Source organism: Aspergillus pseudoviridinutans, assembly GCF_018340605.1.
Source record: "Aspergillus pseudoviridinutans IFM 55266 DNA, scaffold_2, whole genome shotgun sequence".
In the NCBI taxonomy this organism is placed as follows: Eukaryota; Fungi; Ascomycota; class Eurotiomycetes; order Eurotiales; family Aspergillaceae; genus Aspergillus; species Aspergillus pseudoviridinutans.
In genome coordinates this window covers 757043-775174 of record NW_025091282.1, presented here as the reverse complement: position 1 = coordinate 775174, position 18132 = coordinate 757043, and the positions used below count along the sequence as shown (strand labels likewise).

At 49.8% G+C, this 18132-nt stretch overlaps 5 protein-coding genes across 5 annotated transcripts; 3 read left to right on the top strand and 2 right to left on the bottom strand.

The window, feature by feature from the left end:
* Window positions 1-315: 315 nt before the first annotated feature.
* Window positions 316-1691, bottom strand: Asppvi_002326 (uncharacterized protein; the record flags this gene model as incomplete). The annotated part of the gene is made up of 4 exons (XM_043298315.1): window positions 316-983; window positions 1044-1177; window positions 1237-1527; window positions 1600-1691. The coding sequence occupies 4 exons, from the start codon at window positions 1689-1691 to the stop codon at window positions 316-318; spliced, it is 1185 nt and encodes a 394-aa protein (XP_043154250.1).
* Window positions 1692-6176: 4485 nt separating this feature from the next.
* Window positions 6177-7961, top strand: Asppvi_002325 (putative choline transport protein; the record flags this gene model as incomplete). The annotated part of the gene is made up of 5 exons (XM_043298314.1): window positions 6177-6362; window positions 6418-6464; window positions 6518-6597; window positions 6655-7147; window positions 7205-7961. 5 exons carry the CDS (start codon window positions 6177-6179, stop codon window positions 7959-7961), a joined length of 1563 nt encoding a protein of 520 aa, XP_043154249.1.
* A 1476-nt stretch (window positions 7962-9437) lies between these two features.
* Asppvi_002324 (cell division control 45 family protein) lies at window positions 9438-12082 on the top strand (the record flags this gene model as incomplete). Its single annotated transcript, XM_043298313.1, has 2 exons — window positions 9438-10202; window positions 10265-12082. 2 exons carry the CDS (start codon window positions 9438-9440, stop codon window positions 12080-12082), a joined length of 2583 nt encoding a protein of 860 aa, XP_043154248.1.
* Window positions 12083-13126: 1044 nt separating this feature from the next.
* Asppvi_002323 (Zn(II)2Cys6 transcription factor) lies at window positions 13127-15058 on the top strand (the record flags this gene model as incomplete). Its single annotated transcript, XM_043298312.1, has 4 exons — window positions 13127-13136; window positions 13164-13490; window positions 13569-13972; window positions 14039-15058. 4 exons carry the CDS (start codon window positions 13127-13129, stop codon window positions 15056-15058), a joined length of 1761 nt encoding a protein of 586 aa, XP_043154247.1.
* A 115-nt stretch (window positions 15059-15173) lies between these two features.
* Asppvi_002322 (protein-arginine deiminase domain-containing protein) lies at window positions 15174-17018 on the bottom strand (the record flags this gene model as incomplete). Its single annotated transcript, XM_043298311.1, has 1 exon — window positions 15174-17018. The coding sequence occupies one exon, from the start codon at window positions 17016-17018 to the stop codon at window positions 15174-15176; it is 1845 nt and encodes a 614-aa protein (XP_043154246.1).
* Between the last annotated feature and the right edge of the window lie 1114 nt (window positions 17019-18132).

Below are 18132 nucleotides of genomic sequence, written 5' to 3'. Positions count from 1 at the left end.
GATACTAATATTCGCCCTCACGAATCAATTCAGGATATCCTGGGTTTGCGTAGATAATCTCTGAAGATCAATTAATAATTGATTTCCTCAGCCCACGGTTTTTTTCGGGATTCCTGGTCTGCGGCCTTTGTTACCCTCCACATCCCGACTACGTCCAGTCCTGGTACCCCCACAATGAATATACACAATAAGTCAGAAAGCCTTTTGGCAGTGGATATCAGATGAAGACATAAGTAAATAACAAAGGAGAAGAAAAGTATATACAGTCGTCTAAGTCTATGCTAAGAAAAGAGGAAGAAGTTGATCGTGCTTTTATCAGGGCTGAGGTTGGGGAGGACCATTGGTGATCTGCGCATGGTGCGTATCCCAATATTCTGGTGGGCGGGTCTCGCGCTCAACCGTCACCGTCACGTCTTGTCGGATTCTGAGAGCACGATCGGACCCATCATCGCTCAGGTCCCGCTCGTCGCTTTGGTTGACGCTGACCTCGGAAATTGCCTTCTGATGCATAGCAGTGCTATGGTTTGTGTAGTCCTGCATGTTGTAATCCCCAGACCGTAACTGACTGGCGGGTCCATAAGCCCGAAGGCCGGATCCCTTGCTGGTCCAGGGTCCTGACCGATACCTGTCTGTGCCTCTCTTGGATCCTCCTGTCCAACTCTTGAGAGCGGGGAACACGTCACGCAGCAGAGACCAAACAAGAGGAAGATTGGTGACGAGAATGGCGACGGTTGCTTCGCGGAAATACCAGTTCATATAGACGTAGGAGATCAGTGACGGGACCAGGCAGTAGATTTTGTTCAGGATGGCCGCAACAATGACAAAGATTCCCATGCCGAAGAGGGCGAGAAGGATGACTTTCTGCTTGAGAGGAACGCGAACTTGCACCAGGAGCGGAATGGCGACAGCGAGCATGAAGATATCGGCGGAAATGGAGACGGCGCCCTGGATGATCTCGTAGTACTGGTACGACGAGCATTGGTCTGTACTGAGTCAGCATCAGAGTTCCTTTCTCGAGGGCAGTCATATGGACGAGAACTGACAGTCAGGCGTGGGTACAGCCCAGTAGTTGGACAGAGGCCGGCAGATGAGAAACAAGGACAGTTCAACGGCCACGAAGCCAAGGGCGACGTAGACTGAGAGATAGGTGACCCATTTACGTGCATGCAGACCCTCGCTTTGTAAGAACCCTGTTAGCCGTACCTTCGAGGAAAGCCGCCAGAAGAGAAGACCTACGTGATACGGGAATAAATCACCAGCATGCAAGCCTTCATCGCCCAGATGGCCAGAATAAACGAGTGCTCCGACACAAAAACCCATTTGCTTCCCCTCACCCGATCAGCATAGGAAGCCGGCGACAAATTCGCTATATTCGCTATTTCTTCATCGGTCATCAAATTCGATCCTCCTCCCGATGCAACTTCATTTAGGGCAACACATAATAGCGTGTACCATAAGACGGCGAAGAGCATGAGATAGTCATCGACTTGAAGGTTGCGGACACCCAGTCGACGTATACGTGCGACGCTTTATCAAGACAAAGAAGTTAGTATCAAGCTGACAAAACKGCACATCGCAGTTTCAAGGCATGGTACTAACAATCGCAGAACAGTTCCCAATATCCCTACACCATAGAGCACCCATGTTTCCGTTGCAAAGCTCTTTGCAAACTCCGGCCCTAAGCCTGACATGTTGTCGGACCTCAACCTGATAAACCAGAGAGAAAAAGAAAGGTTAGCTAAACAGGCAATTAAAAGACACCCATGTCAGGGACTCTAGTGAGATAAATAAGACAAACAGGGTACCGACATCGTGGAGAGATAAACTTTGGGCAAGTCAGCTCATCGACTAGCGACGGCATACAACTCTAGAACAGCCTGCCAGATTTGGGTTAAAGGCTGATTACGCTGACAGAGGCGTTTGTTAGTCTAGCGATAATGAACCTTGAAGTGAAGAAAGTAGTGAGCAAGGATGGTTGATTGGATGTTGTGTACATGACTGCGCGCATGAGTAGCTGTCCCGGAGGATTGGCAATAATGCTAGTCCCGTGGGTGAACCCCGGGCCAGCCATCTGTAGCCAGGGCCCAGAGGGGAAAAAAAACACCTCAATTAATAAGTAGATAATAACGACCCATGGCTCAAAAGATGTTCATACTGGCCATTGGGAATACCAATAGATGTGGACCTGCTAGGTATATTGAGAATGAGACAATCGGATAAGTGAACAAGGACGACATGAGATTGGCCAGGACCTGAGAATAATCCTTTCCAATCAGAATTTCGAAAGCATGATTCAGATAAAGGACATACTCCTAGTGCAAGATAATTGCGTTGTCACCCTGCCTGCAAAAGAAAATTTTTGTTGTTATGTATGTATGTATTTTGTATTGCAAAATGAAAACTCCCAAGCAAGTGACGACCTGCGTTGTCAGTGGAGAGTTAGCTTGATCTAAAACCCTAGTGCTAACTCTAAACTGAGTTAGTCTAGTCCTTTTCTATTCTGATTGACACAAGCAAAACAGCTCTCATCCATGACTCCATCTTCCCACCCACTTCTGTCTCCAGTACGCCTCTAGTTGAGTCCCCTCCCTTTCTCGCATTTGGACTGTGGGCGATTCTTTGGTTCAGCCCCAGGTACTGCTCCATAGATTTACATCCGGATTCGCCGTCCTAGGTCGATCCCTCCCCTCAAATGCGACTGTGCTTGCATCTGAGCGGTGGTCGATCGTTGCCCTCAGATCTGTTCTTGAAAGAACTACCTACATAAGCAATTAGATACTGCATAGTATACATTTTAAGTTCTGCAGACTCTGCAGACTAACTAGATACACTTGGCCAATTTAGTATCACCGACCGAAGCGATTTTGCCAGGATTCTTAGTCCAGAATCCTTGCATGCGAAGTAAAAAATTTTCCTAATCCCTGTCTTTTGTGGGTCAGGGGAAACATCGTCGAAGCCTGTACTTCGACTGCAATTTGCATGCAATCTACTCTGAGTAGTGTGCAATAATAATAGATTGCACTAATACTACTGTTCATTAATGTAGGCTTGCAACATGGCTGTGGCTGGCTGCCCTGCACTATTGCATGATGTTGCATAGTCCCAGCCACTTGGAGGCAACTCCCAGGTCTGGACTGACTGCGAAATCCGGCCGCCCCTGCCGAGGAAAGTGAGCATAGCATTACTGTGCCCAGAAAAGTATGTCTCCCGGTACACGATCATATCCCAATGCTGACATGCTACCCACCTGGTGCTGGCTCACTTGACGCAGGTCTCAACTCTTCCTGATCCAATTGCTCTAGTCTAGACTCGAGTATGTGGGCATAGAACAAGCCTCCAACCGTCAGTCATTATTATTGGTTGACAGCTGGTTTTGCCTTGAAATAACTCAGTCGAACGCTCTACGGGGCTTCTCCGTCTCTGAGGTGATGGAAGGACTTGGCTGTGTCTGAAGTAGAGAAGCTATCTACGCCTCTCTAGACTCTAAGCCTCCACCAGAACGGCCAGAGTCCTTGGAATGACGCGGCGCATGCTCATTCATGCTTACCACCTGGCATTGAGAGTCGAGACTCATTAGCCATGGTAGTTTTGGCAGGCAATTGTGAGTCGGTTGTCAAATCAGTAATTGCTTCGCATAGTGATCTCTGTCCTGCACACCATCGTTTCATGATGAGCAATCATAAGATGGTCCCGGCATGATTTCCGACTTGAGAGGGCCCATAACACGGAGTAATGGCCCGATCGTTCGATATCGGTAGATGCTTAGCGTCCGGTGATATCGAATATTTTCTCCGGCGTCTGGACGCTGTGGAATAGGATGAGATGACGGACTTTCATCATTCCACATGAGACCCCGGGGCGCTATGGCTCGACAGTCGAGTCCCCTTGTGCTGTCGCGAAGTGGCCCCAATCCTCACAAGTTATTTCGGAGAAATAAATCACGCACACGAAGAAGTGAAGTGGACTCTCAGTATCGAGGATGCTCGCTCCGTACATGTTTCTGATTCACGCCCCCTAGAGTACGAGTTTCAATAGCGCCATGACTAGCAATTTAGCCAGATTTCGGATCCAGGAGCCGACGATTGCTAGGTAGGTTGTCTCAAATGGTCGTTAGCCTATGGCAAGGTCGTATCCACGTAGTAGTAGCGATGCGGCGTACCTGACGATCTATTTATCCAACCCGGACTCCCCGTTGCTTGACGTTCCCCTCTACAAGGCTTCAATAGCGCCGGAGGTTGTATACCGGAATAGAACAAGAACGAGATTCTAACCTACCATCGTACTCACCGGATGATAAACATCGGGATAACCCGACAATGGGCCCAGAGATTCGATGCGTCCATATCCTCGACAGTTGCACAATATGCTGCAGCCTACAAGTACTACTACTGAGACAACTCCATCAAGAATATTAATTGAGGTCCATTGCAAGGTTGAATTAGCCGATAGCTCTATTTGAAATTGTTTCAGATTGACTAATAGCATCGCAGTTTCGAGGCTGCTGTATGCTTCTCTGGGTTATATGATGTATGAAGGATGCTTGGAAGTTGGAATACTGAATATCAATAGTCTAGAAGTCACCGGTGCATCCATCGGTACCTCTAAGTGAGTCAAGAGAGTTCACAGCGATGGCTGTTGTTCAGCCTTATCATCCAATAGTCTCCAATAAGTTTCGAAATCAAAGGCTAGTAGTGTAGGAGAAGAGAGACAGAATCGGCCATACTATCAATTTGTAGGCCTGTGGGCCGTAGCACCCCCATATTATTATTATGAACAGTATATTGTTGGCGCTACTCCGTACCGATAAAAACTAAGCCAATTGTCCCTAATAATAATTCGGTTACACTGGACATCATCGAGACCTGTCGCGGAATTCATCTTATCCGCTGTACTCGAATTAGGCTCCACCCAATATACTTTGCCGTGGCAAGGGCGAGCCACGGGCAGACCGTTTGCTGGACCAGCTCGCGCTGGAATAGCATGGAGTCTCGACCTACTGAGTTACCTCACAAAAAATCGGTCATCTGCTGCTAACATTCCTAACAAGTTACGAAATCAACAAACTCTGTGAACAACTAAATTGGCGTCGAGCGTCGGAATCATTCTATTGACTCCGAGATTTGAGACTCAAGGTTCAAGGACAAACTTAAAGGAAAATGGGAATCTGAGATGATTAATTGACTACTACTAGAGCACGTGAGAAGCCAAGGGCCCAAGTGGACTTTTCCTTTAAACTACTGCATGCCTCAAGTCATGGGTGGCCATATGAAAAATTATTCTCATACTACCTCACGTACCTTACTCTGAAGACTTGTATGCAGATTACATGCACTGCCCAGGCAGTCCACTTTATTTTCAATTGAAAGTCCCTGTCTGTACTCATTCACGACATTTACCCCCAGATCATAAGGAAGATATCAAAAGTGTGGAGATAGAGATATCTAGCTGTCCCATGGGGCTCGGCTCCTCCAGTGTTTGACTACGATCTCTCATCTCAGAGGCCAACTGCTCCGAACGATATCTGGATAGAGTCTGCCATCTGCTGAAGCTCCCTCTTTGGGAAAAGGCATCTCGGCGTACCCCTGTACTTTTCATACAGGTCTGCTGCAACCGCGATTAGCATCGACCAATAATATGTGATTTATTAGACCCGCTTCTGATTGTCTAGCCTACCTGAGCAGGTTCTTGTGAAATATGATTCGCCCACCAATGCTTATCCCTGCTGCACTAGATCTGACCCCACAATTAGCTGTAATACAATACCAGTATGACTGGGGGTGGTGGGCAAGGGTGATCAACCAGGCTCTCCTCCAGGTATCCCTCAGAATATCTAAATACTATAAACCGCGGCCGGCCGGATTGACGAGCAAATCTGATGTTGGATTTCTCTTCATCCTCCATCCGGACGGCTCTGGAGCTGATATATGTCAGCACCTATCGATATCCTCTCATAGTCGCCATCACCCTTGCTGATTTGCAGTAACAAGAGCGTACCTCCACATACCCGTACACGTGCAGGACACAGCCAGTGATATCCTACCTCACCATCCGTCGACTTGGTCGTGCATATCTATCCTAATAACTCGCCTGTGTCTCGATCATAATACTACTCGTCTTCATCCGCTCTCTTCCCGATCGGTTCAATTACCCCCTGTTGTTTGATGGCATCACCTGAAATGGCAGCGGTGGAAAACCCGGAAAAGATGGCTGCAGTTGAGGCCAGCGCAGAGGAACGCCCTTCGACAGAGTTGGTCAATGCATCCGGTCATCGTCAAGAGCTCGAACGGAACTTCAGCTTGCTCAGTATTTGTGCCGTCGCTGTTACCACAGGAAACACATGGATTGCTCAGGGTGGCAGTTTAGTAAGTTCACCCTCAGCAACCAATTACTAACGGTTGAGCTAACGCGTATTTCAAGGTCACTGCTATGTATAATGGAGGACCTGCCGGGGTTATCTATGAATTGTGAGATCACTTCGGATCAGTCAATCATCAGTTGATACTAACCATGAGTTAAGCATTGCTGTTTCCATCTGTTATTGGATGGTCGCGGCATCTATTGCAGAGCTCGCATCGGCGATGCCTTCTGCCAGTGGTGGTATGTCGCGACTCTGCTCTGTCCTTTCTTAGGAGCCTCGCTGACCCGGATAATCAGTCTACCACTGGGCCTCGATCACCGCTGGAAAGTACGGCCGTGTTTGCGGATTCTTTGCTGGATTCTGGAACTGTCTTGCATGGATCCTAGGAGCTGCCTCCATGTCTGCCATCTTGGGCCAACAGACCGTCTCCATGTACGCGCTCATGCATCCCGACTTCGTCCCTCAGGCATGGCACACCTTCATCAGCTTCATCATCTGCACCTGGATGTGCTGCTGCATTGTGCTCTTCATGAACCGCTTCCTCCCTCACATCGGTAATCTTGGCATGTTCTTCATTCTTGCCGGTGTCTTCATCACTATCATCGTCTGTGCTGTGATGCCTCATGTCAACGGCCAAGCATATCTCGACGATAAGACGGTGTGGCGCACTTGGAGTAACCAGACCGGCTGGTCGAGCAACGGCTTTGTCTTCGTTGCAGGCATGCTCAATGGTGCTTACAGTGTTGGCACTCCCGACTGCTCTAGTCACCTTGCAGAGGAAATCCCGCGGTAGGAGCTGATTTTTAATGGAGTGAGTGGAACTAGTACGCTGACCCGGCGCTATAGGCCCAGTCGCAATATCCCCAAGGCCGTCCTTGCTCAGATGTCTGTCGGCTTCGTCACCGGTCTTCTCTATATGATCGCCGTCTTCTATTCCATCAATGACCTCGACCTGGTCATGAGCAACCCCTACGGTTTCCCCCTCGCCGAGATCTACCGCCAGGCCACGGGTACTCGAGGTGGCTCCCTTGGTTTGCTGATCGTTGCCTTCCTGCCCACTGTCATCACATGTGCTGGTTGCTACATCACCGCCGGCCGTACCTTGTGGACCCTTTCTCGTGATAGAGCGACCCCTTTCTCCGGCTGGCTCGGCCGTATCAATACCCGGATGCACAACCCTTTCAACGCAACCCTGGTCTGTGGTGTAATTATTACCATCCTTGCTTGCATTTACGTCGGATCTACCACCGCTTTCAATGCCTTCGTCGGGTGTTTCGTGCAGCTGTCTTCCCTCTCCTACCTCGCGGCCATCCTCCCTCATGTTCTCACCCGCCGGTCCACCTTCCAACCTGGCTACTTCTGGATGGGTCGCATCGGCTACGTCATCAATACCCTTAGCTCCATCTACATCGTTGCCTTCATTGTCATCTTCTGCTTCCCCTCCTCCATGCCCACTAGCGCCGCTACGATGAACTACGCCAGTTTGATGACCGGCGGACTGACTATCTTCGTGGCTGTGTGGTGGTTCTTCCGTGGGGGCTCTTACGAAGGACCCAAGAACATTCCTCTTACCGACAAGGCCGTGCTGGACGACGCAAAGTAAATGTGCGGTCCAAAAAACTGGTCGGATGCTGGCATCAGATATTCTGACATTGTTCATGAACTCTCAACGCGATGGTTCTGCCTTTTGCTCTCTGCAGTTTATCGGCGATGATATGAGTGAATATTTTGGTGCTGCTCAAGATCTATATGTATTTTCAAAAGAGTTGGCGCAATTACTATGATCACAATAATACCCCTACATTAATTGGAATCTCCAATCCCTGTTCTATGACCCTCGATGGCGTATGCTCGCGAAGCAGCGCTTGGACGTAACCCCTGGTCGTGTACAGGTTGGTCAGTCCTGTGCAATAAGCTGCTTGTTTTCTCACATGCGCTTTCCATTGCATCTCATGATGCATCCTAGCCAGGCACTAATACAATTCGAGGGGATAAGCTTTACTTTTTTGTCTCAGTCCACGTACTCATTTCACATCTGCCAGTAGTGGCCCTCTCGCATGCCGTGCTGTCATCGATGAGCTGTTCCATGCGAGCATCGCTGTCCCGTTATGAGCTACTGTCTAGTGGCATATACCTGAAGCGACATAATCCAGCCTGTACGGCCACGACATGCGTCTGTGATAGTTGAGGATGAGCGACGCATGTGGGCTCCACTATTGCTTCATATATACATATATACACCCGTCCACAGCCCTGTCATCGCTCTTCATCCTTTATCAGGACACTCCGAGGTAGCTGTAAGCTCAGTGGGCCATTTATAATGCACGGCGCATTCTACACTCCACATTATCGCCACAAAAACCATGGAGTATGACCAGTGTCGATACAGGGCAAGCTTCGCTAATTATGTCTGGTTATGTGGGATTATTTTTGAACCTTTACTATCACAATGGCTTATCACCTATTGTTAGCACCGATAAGGTCGCCGGATCGAGCCCGGCACTGGTCACTTATGTCTTTTTTATTCTGTATTTTTTGGTCTGTTTTGAACCGAATCCTTTTTTTGCTTCTAGAGAGGAATATCCGGGGCATCACTGACAGGATGAGATGTATGTCCGTCGAGACGCGGGATCAACCAGTCAAGGTTAGAGTTGGGTGTCGTTAGCCTTTTAGCTGAAGATGACTTCGATCTGTTACCAGGAAAAAGAGTGACATCAATGCTCATACGGGTTCTGCATTATTTACTAGACTAAATACTATCTTCCTTGAAATAATGTGCCTTGATTGATGACTTGGGTGGGCTTGGCGCCAGTCTCCGCACGTGCGGCACGCCTCGACGCGTCGCTGGAGATTCGCGACTGATTACATCCTGTGCATGCGAGAACAGCCTCGATAACAATCAACAACAGGAACGATGGAGCCGATATACCGCAATTGAGTCTGGGCTCTTCCTAATTATACTTGTTTGATTTTCTTGTAAAGAGCAGGGCCTCTCGAAGGCCTGAATTTATTATTTTTCTTTCTTGAGTTCCTCGTTTCGGGTTGTCGTGTGCTTCGTGCTCCCTTGAATTGCGCTGCAATGTATCTTCCTCGTCAACTCATATCGCACCTCTACCTACAACTCCTCCGATCACATCATCCGCTGTCTCCTCCTGTGCTGGTCCTCGTAGCGCTAGAACCCGATGCCCTCTGCGCTTGTCGAATCCTGACCGCCCTCTTGAAGCGCGACTATATCCCCCACAAGATCCAGCCAGTAGCCGGATATGGCGATCTCGCACGCGCCGGCGAGGAGCTGGTCAAGCCTATGCAAACGCACAATGGGGGCAGTGGAGGCGTGGTCGTATGTCTAGGCGTGGGAGGCTTGGTGGATCTCAACGAAATACTCTGCCTGAGCAGCCCGGACGATGAGGTGGAGGATATGGGAGGGGTGGAGGTATGGGTGTTCGACTCGAGGCGACCGTGGAACCTGAGCAATGTCTTTGGCGGGGAGGCAGCGGCGGCTTCGGCGGATGGGGCTGATGGCGCTCCGCGGCGGAACACGCGCGGTGTTGACAAGGGATGCATCACTCCGTCGTACAAATCGGGCGCGGGTGGTATTGTCGTTTACGATGACGGGGATATCGAGGCGGAGATGAGCGAGGAGAGAGAGGCGTACTGCGCGCTGTTGGACATGCCGGAGGTAGACGAAGATGAAGAGGATATTGACGGATCCGGCAGCGAGGATGACGAAGAGCACCGGTCCAGCTCGGGGTCCAAGAAGAGAAAATCGTGGTCGGGACGCGAAGATGAGGATGAATCTGACGAGAACGATGGCCCCCCGCGTCAACGGCGGAGGAGTAATTCGGTATGTTTTGCGGTCTGCCCTCATGTTTGTTGTTTGCTGTGATCTCTAACGTCCGCCGGCAGGGATCCTCCATTGCTTCGTCTCCGAGCCGTCGGCCAAGGGACGAGCATAACTCCTCGAACTCTTCTCGCTCTGTGACACCGGGCTCAGATTCGCCGTCACCCGCGCTGCCGAGGCAGCCGTCTGCACGATCATTGAGGCGACGCCTGATTCGGCTCAAGAGGAAACATGAGAAAGTGTTACAAAAGTATTATTCCACCGGCACATCGTATTCCGAACCGATATCCTCGATCGTGTATTCTCTCGCATCCGAACTTGGTCGGGAAGATAACGATCTTCTGTGGTTGGCCATCGTCGGCGTCTCTAGCCTGGAACTCAGTGGTCGTACGATGTCTGGGGTTGGCATTTCCAATCCGTCAGAATCCGGAGGGTCTGCTGGCTGGGGTGGAGAACGAGGGGAGCGCATTCGTCAAATATTACGAGACGAAGTTCATCGATTGAACCCGCCTGACCCGTACGAGCGAGACAGAGACATTAGAGGGGAGATCAACGGCGTCATCCCCACAACCGCCAAATCACCAACAGACAAGTCCATTCGAATATCTCCAGAACCCCGTTTCATTTTGCTGCGACACTGGTCACTCTACGAAAGTATGCTACATAGTCCCTATCTGGCATCACGACTCCACGTTTGGACGGAGAATGGTCGGAAGCGGTTGCACAAGCTCCTTGCGAAGATGGGAATCAGCTTGAGCCAGTGTCATCAGAACTACACTCACATGGATATGGAACTGAAGCGAGTACTACGGCAACGGCTTCTCAAATATGCACCAATGTACGGCCTGGAAGGACTCGTACCGCCGGACGCATCTGGTCATGTCTCCTCCCGCGAGGGGTGGGGCTTCGTGCGCTGCTGGGGCTGGAAAGCCTGTCTTTCCGCCACAGACGTGGGCGTCATTATAGGCGCGATCCTCGAGGTCGGGCCAGAGGAGGCTCCCGGCGCCACCTGGGACACAAAGCGACTCTCACGCCCCAAAGGCGCAAATGAGGGGAACGGCGCTGATGACTCCACCGAGTCTGATTTGTCTAGCCTTCTGCCGCGATTCTGGAGCGCGTATGATGCTTTGTCGCTCACCTCAGAATCGCCCACCCTCCTTCTGAAAGCACTCCCGCTCGCTCAGCATCTTCACCGGGCCATTCTTCGTACCGGTACATCTCTACTATCGAAGCACCAAATCCGACACTTGCGAGCATTTCGCATTGCAGTTGTTAAAGATGGTCCGGATGTCAAACTGTTTACAAATCCCGGAGCTCTGACGAAATTGGCTCTTTGGATAGCCGAGGCCATCAGAGTCCAAGAGCGTGAGCGAGGCGACAGCATAAAGATTGGAAAGAAGCGAGCGGCAGGGACTCCCTTGGTACTGGCCGGCCTTGACGAAGACCGAGGCCTGTATGTCGTTGTCGGTACGGGTGGCGGTGGAGGTGTGATCGACTACGCGGCGATTCACAAGCGTCAAGAAGAACGCCGTAAGAAAAAGGAAGCTAAGGAGAAGAAGCAAAAAGAGCGCGAGGAACGTCGAGCGCAGCGCGCAGCAGAGCGTGCTCAACGCGGAAACGATGACGACGAAGAAGAAGCTGAGGAGACGGAGGAGGAATCAGAGTCATCATCAGAATCGGAGTCGGAGTCTGAGGACGAGCTTGACATGCGCGGCAACAAGCACCTTTTGCGGAACCGATTCGGGATTGCCTTCCAGGAGGTGGTGCAGGAGACCAACACTCGAGTGCGCATCGACAGCTTCGAGCATTGTGTCGTAGAAGTCCAAAAGGAGGATCTGGGTGGCTTCCTGGAAGCTTTGAGCTTCCGCAGTGTCGTCGGTTAAAGCCCGAGACTCGCACCGGCCTGCCTTGCTCAAGTGAATACTGTGGCTGTTGTTGTCATTGCTCGGTAATTTCCTCAAAGTTAATTCTGACGATATATTTGCGATGCGTTCTCTCTTTCCTTGCTGGTTAGCTGGCTGCGTGGGATGAGGTCTCTGGGGGTTGGGTGGAATCGGTGTTCATTTCAATGGGATAAAAGGAGGAATATGTGTTCATGACCAGTTGGAAATCTGTTTGTTTACTTTTCTTTTGTTCTTCCCCCCATCCGTTACCAGCATTCTTGTCATTCGCCTTGTCCATCCCTACTCTCTTTGACCATGGCCATCTTGCATATCCCCTGCACATGTCACGGCGTTGGCGGTGTTACGGACCGGGCTTGGATTCCGTTTACCCTTCCATTTTCTCATGATTGATTTATAGCTGTCAAGAGCAATGTCTATGGGCGATCTTCTCTGTTGAATAGCATGTGCGACATGTCCTGCATTCATTAATAGAGCCATTTTTACTTTGTTGGTGGGTGATCATACAGCAACATCCCAAACCTCATTAGGGCGGAAACAGGTGGACGAACAAGTCCGACACTCTTAACGAACTGAGTTGATCGGGCTTTTGGACGGAAAGTGCTGCCTCTCAATGAGTTCTAAGCTACTGACGAAATTTCTGCTTTGAGCATGAAAATATTGTTGTTTCGGACTATTGCTTGTCGATTTCAATGCACTGGGAGCATTCTGTATCCTTAAAGTGGTGCTAGTTCTATTAAGCCCGATTGGCGAATGCTACAAAGAGGCTCCAGCATCCCATCTTGTTGAAAGATTGGGAAATATCATAGAACTCCCAACGAGACAAGGCACATTCGACTCCAATAGTGCGTTTTGTGGGTGGAGTTAAAGTTGAGAACTAATTCATTAAGCTCTGGAGGGACCAAGGCAGCAACCTAACCAAAAACATCCCATTGATTGCGAATAATCCGCCACTCTCGCCGTCAATCTTCAACGTCCCGGCGCAGTTATTTCGCAGCTTTTTCATCAGCGAATGACACATAAATAATGGTGAAACGTAAGCGAGGTACTAATAGGACTTTAGGACCCCAATGTTGGGCTTGCCGTGAAAAGCGTATCCGCTGTGGCTCTGAAACTCCTACTTGCGTCAAATGCTCAGTCAAAGGCATTCAATGTCCCGGTTACAGCAGAACGAGGCCCCTACGATGGATGAGGCCGTTCAATCCCGAGTCTCAATATCATCTGCGTGGGAAACATAACAGTCAGTACCTACTCCAAACAAAGAAATCAGGCGGTTATCCTTCTAACCACGTCAGTCTGTCAGGCAATTCTGGAAGCAGTGTTCCTGTTGCATTGCGGCCTGCTGGACTGGATCTTCATGACCTGGTAATAGCCGAAGAGATTATGTACTGTAAGCATGTCCGGGTTTTTATCAACCGTTAATTCCCCTATGAAGCATCTTCAGAAGCTCTAACCAAGAGATTCGCAGATAATGAGCGTATAGCTCCAGATTTGGTGCCGACAGATAACCCGGCAAACCCGTTCCGGTGGGACATTTCTGAGTCCCTCCAAGCACCGCTTTACTTGAGGCATGCGTTTGCTGCCATCAGCATCTTTCATCGGATTGTTCAGCGTCGTTGGGATCTCAGTCGCCTTGTCGTACGGCCCGGATCGAGTACGCGGAGCGTGACGCCCACTGTAACAAGTGCATTATCAACGCGGGAATCGGGCGAACTAGCAAGAGCGGGCAGTGATCAGCTTGATGCAGAAGAACGGAGGTTCTACAGCTATTATGCTTCCGCCATCAGAAGTGTGAATGATGCACTGTCAAGAACTTCAAGGAGTCTAGACTATAGCATTCTCGGCGGTGTTATGATGTTATTGTATTCTCAGGTCAGAGTGAACCCCCTTACCGGTCCGTCACCATACAGAACAGCGTAATTTAACGGATTTATTTAGTTACAACAAGGGGCGTATGGCCAATGGCGAACACATCTGGAGGGAGTCAAAGCACTCATTGACTCATTTGGTGGCTCGAAGATTCTAGTACTGAACGATGAAGAAGAGTGCATGCTGGTTTCCAACATACTTTTGGTCGATATCATGGCGACGACCACATGCCCGGTGGCCTCCATGCCCCCGGATACGGCGGAAAGACACCAATCGTACCATCGGATCCTATCTTTGCTGAATCGGAAAGGTATACAATCTTCCTTCTACATACCAGCCAACCTCATCAAGATTATCGTTGAGGTCAACCTGATTAGAGCAAAGTCAATCTCAACCAAGGTCTTTGGAGACGCGGTGGAATGTCCTGTGGATTACAAGATCTCGGAAGTACTGTCAAAATTGAACCATTACACTCCGCTTGACGGCAGCACAAGCCATCGCAGCAATCCAACGTATATTGATTCGAGACCTGAGAATGACCCGGCTCTATCTCATCCTGAAGGTCAGGGATGTCCAGAAATTCGGGATAGATTGTTGCTGGAAGCAAGAAGTTACGCCCACTGTGCTCAATGCTTCCGTGCAGCCATAAAAATATACGCGGTAGAGACGTATTTAGCTGCGGAGCTGGCGGGTGGATGCGAGAACTGCTGCGACGCCGGACCAATCCTGCAGTCATCAAGTACTCGTGACAGGATGATAGGTGCTCGGCAAATCGCGTACCATGAGCTGATGGAATCCCTCAAGTTTCTTCTCGGCGCAAAGCGACGCCAGGAACATGGGGTTCACTATTGGAAATTTGTTTTCTGGCCACTCGCTATTGCGGGCGTGCAGAGTGTCATAGTGCACCGCAATGGTCCTGATTTTGCGTTTATCCACGGCCAGTTACTCGAGATGACGGCAGATCTGGGGACTATGGGTATGAGAGATGCTGCCTTTCTTCTTGAAAAGTTATGGACGGCGTCAACAGCCGACACCACTACTATGACATGGGATGAGGTTTTCAAAGATGCACCGCTCTTCTTGCTATAATCCAACTGTCCTCTCTAATGGAATCGTCTATGAGCAAAGAGAGAATATTCTATGAGCAGAGCTATAAATGCTGTTCATGCGGTGAAACCTTTCACCACGGCACAATTCAGTCAACTCACTTCCACCACGCAGAATTGGGCTCTCTCAGAGTGTTCGAACCACAATGGATCTCCCCGCCAAAGATGTGATGTGACAGGAAATCATCCACGAAACTTATCGTCATGCCGGCTTTGGAATATGCTGCTTTGACTGCCTTCTCGAAGATGTCTTCCCCCTTCACAATAGGGCCCCACGGCTTGGGGGAAAGATAGTGTTTCCCAATCACGATCCCATTGATTGCCGCCGGGAAAAATGCCATTAGCTGCATCTCCCCGGGCAGAAGTGGCGAGGTATGAGGAGGCAGACCATCGTCGGCCCCGCCGAGTTCGAATGTTGCAGCTTTGAACAGGGTAGGCACTCGGATCACCTGTTCCATAGGAAGGTTGATCTCCGACAACAATATCTGGAGATTTGAGTCGATGTGGCGTTGAGCGTACTGGTTGGCTTTTCGGATTGTTTCATTAGCAAGGACGTCGTTAATCGTCAAGGAAAGCTCGCTTGTATCTAGAAATCCGTCGGCGGACTTCTGGGGCGGAACAAAACTGATGGCGTGTGCATCACCATGGCCTGCCGCTTGGGCGTCTTTAAGGAGCGTCATTGCTGTCGTGGTATCCGCTATCGCGATCGTCCAGCCCAGGTTGTTGGCAAACGGAAGGAACTGGACGAATTCATCCACATGGCCGATAAGGAGCCAACCTGCCTCCAGCAGTAGAGGAGACTGCAGTCCTTGGGAGTTGAGAAAGGTGAGCATCGAGTCTGCAGGAGGCTCTCCGAAGTGTTTCCCCATGATTATCCGCCCAGCTTTGTATTGAACACCAGCCTTGGAGGTGTATGGGGGAACTGTTTCCAGATTGCCAAACGAGTTGATCTCCCGGTGTCCGAAGCCGGGAGCTGGCTGGAATCCACCTACTCCCTTACGTCGAAGAAACTCAAAGACCTGTCGGCCCGCAGTTCGGGTGGATTGCGCAGAGCGAAGCATGATCCGAATTGAAATGGGCCCCTGAGGACCAGGCATACTGGCATACGCCGGTTCCAGAAAATCCTGGGCCCAGATGTCATCGCTCTGGTTGAGAAGAAGCAGAGGCTTTCGGATCCCCGCCTGCTCTCGACCCTTGTCAAGCTGGGCGAGGAAGTTCACCTGCACCGGATTTGCTTCGTTGGCGGCAACAGTGACCAATGTATCCACGTTCTGGAGGTGATGATGGGTGAGTACCGGTGCGAGTTTGAGAGCGACTGCATCACTGGCTGACTCTTCTCCGTCATGAACATCAAAGTGAACCACCACGTTCCCATTCCAGACGTTGGCATCTTTTACCAACTCGCGACCATCAAGACCAAGGACCAGGCCCTTACGCAGTTGAGTTGCGTTAAAAGCAAATTCCCTGTCAATGAGTCGCCAGGAGGTTGAGGCATTGCTTTGCGGATCGTCGTGAAGAAATAGTCGGACTCGATCGTACGCTGCCTTTGGAGTGGCGTATATGTTCGCGTATGCATTATCTGGGATCTCTTTCATCGGCACGGTCCTCAGAGGGGCGACATATTCCGGTGCCAGTAGTAAGTTCCCAGAAGCGTCGCTGCAGGCAGCAAGCTCCTCATTGCTCAGAGGATGTCCTTGGAGATCCTTGTTCGGACATCTTGCGCAGGTGTCGCCGATATTCGGCAGGAAAATAGCTCCCCTGGAGGGCGACCAGATTGCTTTATCCAAGACATCTGTATCCCCTGCAAGATCCACGACCCCATCTCGGTTTGTGTCTGCGCGGATATCGGGATTGAGAGCAGCTCGTGCGAAGGCTCTACTGGTGAAGGTAGCAAGCCCTAAAAGGCATTGCACACTGAAGAAAGGTCGCATCAGTGGTCTCATGCTTGATCGCGGAAAAGAATATACTGGAACTGATGAGTTTGACCATCTTCGTGCAGTAACACTCTTGTACGCTTATATAGTTATCGACCTCATCATCAATCAGTGCAGCCTAGTCACTCCACGGCAGTTTTCCTATAGCAAGATCATGTTTCATGACATACCTCTCATACAATTGCGTTTAATATATCCGCTAGCACCAAAAACAGCTAGATATCTGGCCAAGCCCTAAGTAAGGCCCACTTTCTTACTACCCTGTCGATCATCTTACTTCCCAACTAAAGAACCAGCCTCTCAGGTTTTTGCATTGCAACGAGAGACGGATACCTCCCTATTTTCGTTTACGAGGCTTTTTCTATGGTCATGTGTATGCAGCAGCAATACGAACCCATGCCTGTGCTATTTTCTTCGTTGAGAAGACATAAAATTTATCAACCCTCTTTTGTCCTGTAATTCAGAAAAATAGACCACTTATGTGCATATAAGAACCCAAGACTTTAACTGCCTTCAAATAGAAGGAGGCAAGGGGAGGTTGAGATCACATACATCCCTTCTACTTTCATGACTCTGTTACAAGCAATCGATGCAACCTCTATATGAATATGGCTTCCTACCGCGAACCTCAGTTCCGCGCAGGGCATCGATATCACCTACACACCTTGGTCCCTCCTCAACACGCGTTATTTCGTCGGATGAGAGTCTGAAAGCTTGCAATGTAAGCCCATTCAATTCACCAGTGGTTTGGATTTACTGCGTGTCCCAGCTTGTACGAACATCTTCTGTTTGCAACGTAGGCTAATAACCCCGGAAGGCACCACGCTTTGCACCGCTAATCTTCCTCGACTTGGTCTCTGAATTCTCGATCATACCTTGGTTGTGCTGTGCGTTTGGGTTGACGATCTTGCTTTTACATGAAGACTAGGAGGATAGTTAGAGGTATGACCCTCTGTCTACGTGACTGTTCTATTATTTTGGGGGCGTTATCAGTGTAGATGATATATAATGACCTTGAAGACAGAACTGGGAGAAGTATATGCAAATTGGAAAAAAATCAGCGCAAAGACTGTGTKGTTTTCTGTAAGATGCCAGTAAGCGTCACTAGTACATACATAGCCCT